Source organism: Camelus dromedarius, chromosome 14 (assembly GCF_036321535.1).
Source record: "Camelus dromedarius isolate mCamDro1 chromosome 14, mCamDro1.pat, whole genome shotgun sequence".
Lineage (NCBI taxonomy): Eukaryota > Metazoa > Chordata > Mammalia > Artiodactyla > Camelidae > Camelus > Camelus dromedarius.
Window position 1 is genome coordinate 55,298,886 of NC_087449.1, and position 2,954 is coordinate 55,301,839.

General features: G+C 45.1%; 1 protein-coding gene across 1 annotated transcript; it reads left to right on the forward strand.

Moving 5' to 3' along the window:
* Nucleotides 1-270: 270 nt before the first annotated feature.
* TEX46 (testis expressed 46) lies at nt 271-2,200 on the forward strand. Its single transcript, XM_064493323.1, has 2 exons — nt 271-447; nt 1,925-2,200. The coding sequence occupies exons 1-2, from the start codon at nt 271-273 to the stop codon at nt 2,120-2,122; spliced, it is 375 nt and encodes a 124-aa protein (XP_064349393.1). The 3' UTR covers nt 2,123-2,200.
* The last annotated feature ends 754 nt before the right edge of the window (nt 2,201-2,954 follow it).

The window sequence follows — 2,954 nt, forward strand, 5'->3', positions numbered from 1 at the left end:
TAACAGAGGTATCACGAAGGCCTAAACCACTTGGCTATTGTGAGGATGTCATGAGATTATGCCTGTCAAAATTTGGCACATCACTATGGCTGCTTAAGACATAGAAGTAGTTACTATTATTGTTATGCAGCAGCTGGGGGTGGGGGTTGGTTATGACTCAGGGGAGGGGGCAGCCATGACTCCTATCATGGAGGGCAACTGTCTTAGATGGGGGACTGAAGCAGGGTCTCGGGGCCTGGGTGCTTCCAAGTCATAATGCTGGGGGAACTAATGTCTCTTTTTAGGAATCTCCACGGGATACTTGCTTCCTCAGGCACCATAGGAGCATTGATTGCTTGGCTGATCAGCTATAAGCCAGCCTTGTTTGGGTTCCTATTCCTTCTGCTGTTGCTTAGCAACTGGCTGGTCAAGTATGAACTCAAGCGCACCCCCTCAGAGCCCCAGCAGGTGAGCAAGAGGGGCCTTAACTTCAGCTGAGGGTGATGGGAGAGTCACAACTAGACTAGAGGGTGGGGAGACAGGGAAGGCGTCAGGACAAGGGGGTCAGACTGAGGAATACATGACTCCACTCTAACAGCTTGCTCTGCAGCTCCCTCTTGGGTGATGGAGGACAAAGCACTTCCTTCACAAAGCTTCAGTTGCCTGGGCTGAAAAATAGGGCCCATCCCAGACTCTCCTACTTCATGTTTGATGTCAACGTGCTTTGGTAATGGGAACAGATACTTTAAAGTGGGGAAAATTAAGATGGATAAATTTTAAAACAGGTATAAATAGATAAATCTCTAAAATGGAAAAATGAAGACAGCAGAAACATTCCTAGATTATGACATCTTTTATATAAAGTTAAAAAACAATGCAAAATAATATCCTGCCTTGTTTATGGATGCCTGTGTATAGTGAAAGTATATTAAGGCAGGATTTCTCAATCTCTGCATGACTGACATTTGGGGCTGGGTAATTCTTTGTTACGAAGGACTGTTCTGTGCTTGCTGAATTTTGGACGGCATCCCTAGCCTCTACCCACAGGATGCCAATAGCATTCTTCACTCCTTTTGTGACAACCAAAAATTTCTCCATTTCTCCATATATTGCCAAATGTCCCCAAGGGAGGGCAAAAAAAGTCTCCCACTGAGGACTAGTATAAAACAGTACAAAGAAATGCTGGAAAAAATAAATACCAAATTCAGGATTGCAGTTGAGATAAGACTCAGGGAGGGAGGGGAACACTCTGGAAACGGGATCCACAGAGCACTTTGTGACATTTTATTTCTTAAGCTGGTGTGGGAACATGGGCATTTGTTATAATATTTACTTTTTTGCACGTCCGAAATATTTAATTTTTAAATGGTTTTACAGACCAGGAGTTTGTAGCTGAATCCAAAAAGAAAAAAATTAAGTGTCATTATTAACTGCATGGTGGAGGGGTGCAGGTAATTATAGAGATAAGAGCATTTCATGAGACCACTGAGACTTGACAGTTGGAGATTTTATGAGGCCTGACTAAACTCTCAGCAATGCATGTTGGGAAAAGCACAAGCTCTGGAGGCAGATACATTTGGGTTAAGGGTTTTGTGTCCTCTCTGAGTACAGATTAGTGGGCCATTTCACTTATTCCTATGAACCAAAGGCAGCTGTGGGTCCTGGGAGTCTGGGGGCCGTCACGCAGGCTGGGAGATACTGAGAAAGGGAACTTCCCTCCCTGGGCCCCATTCTTTTCCCATTGTCGTGAGAATTGATTCACATGAAGTTTGTAAATCACCTGGCATGGGAAAGGATTATCACCATTAACTAACTCTTCCTCTTTTCCTGGTGGTGGGGCGTTTAGGAAGAGGCAGAGAAATCAAAGACTTGCGAAACCAAACCCAACACCCACTCCCTGAGCATGAAAGAAGTCGAGAAACTGCATGCCTGCTTTGCCCTCCAGGACAAGATCCTTGAACGACTCTTGTTCAGTGAAATGAAGCTGAAGGTCTTAGAAAATCAGATGTTCATCGTGTGGAATGGAATGAATCACCACAAGCGGCCCAGCCGACGTCGCACTTTTCTGGCCGGGAAACACAGACTGAGGAGGCGTGAGTCCATTCTCTCCATCCTGTCTGACTGCACTTCCAATTCCCCCTAACGCGGTCAGAGACGGTGGTGGGCTGGCCTCTTCTGATGTTACCTTTTCTCAGTAAAGCCCAGTCAGAGACTGTTGGATTCTCTTAGTAAATCACACTGGAGAGGAGGATTGGAGGCTCAAAGGTCGGTCACCTCTGGAAAAGACACCTGTATTCACCAGGTCAGCCAGATAGCGCCGTATGACCCAACCTGACGTGGGCTCTAGTACCCAGCCCGTCCTCTCTTTCAGCTGGACCACCTGGACCCTGCTCCAGGGCCTTCTATTTGTTCATCTTGAGTCTTACGGCGGCCTCCCTAGTGCTGTCCCAGCCTCTAGTCTCCCCTTCACCTGCACTCAGAGGCCAAGCATGGCTCTGGGCATGTTCATTGCCTGTTCCTGAGCCAACGCCTCACCATTGTTGACAGAATAAAAGCCACACTCCTTACCCTAGTATTCAGGCCCTCCATGGTCTGACTCCCTTCCCAGCCTTTTTTCCCCACCACTCTCCCTCACATGCTTTATTCTCTATCCCAGAGTATCCTAAACATTGGTCATTAGTGTACCACCTTTGTGATTTTTGCCATAACTGTAAGCCACTTGAATGTTTAATTCAACGCTGTCCCTTTAAATTGACTATTTTTCCTTAATAAATTTGCCTGTAAAGGAAAATAATTAAAAATAAATAATTTATCTGTAAAAAAAAAAAAAAAAACAAAACCAGTATCATTTGCTTCAAGTAGACGTTAACTGCAAACTAAAGACAATGAAAACAAAACGATGTTATGAAGTTCCATCCAGAGCTTGTTTGCCTGCTTTGAAGATCCAAACCTGTAAAATTTGGGTTCAAAAGGGA

Excerpts from the sequence above, each read along its gene's own strand:
- TEX46 (XM_064493323.1), top strand. The coding sequence starts at position 271 with ATGTCTCTTTTTAGGAATCTCCACGGGATACTTGCTTCCTCAGGCACC. Across the intron at positions 448-1,924 it reads CCCCCTCAGAGCCCCAGCAG|GACAAGATCCTTGAACGACT; the intron begins GTGAGCAAGAGG and ends TTTGCCCTCCAG.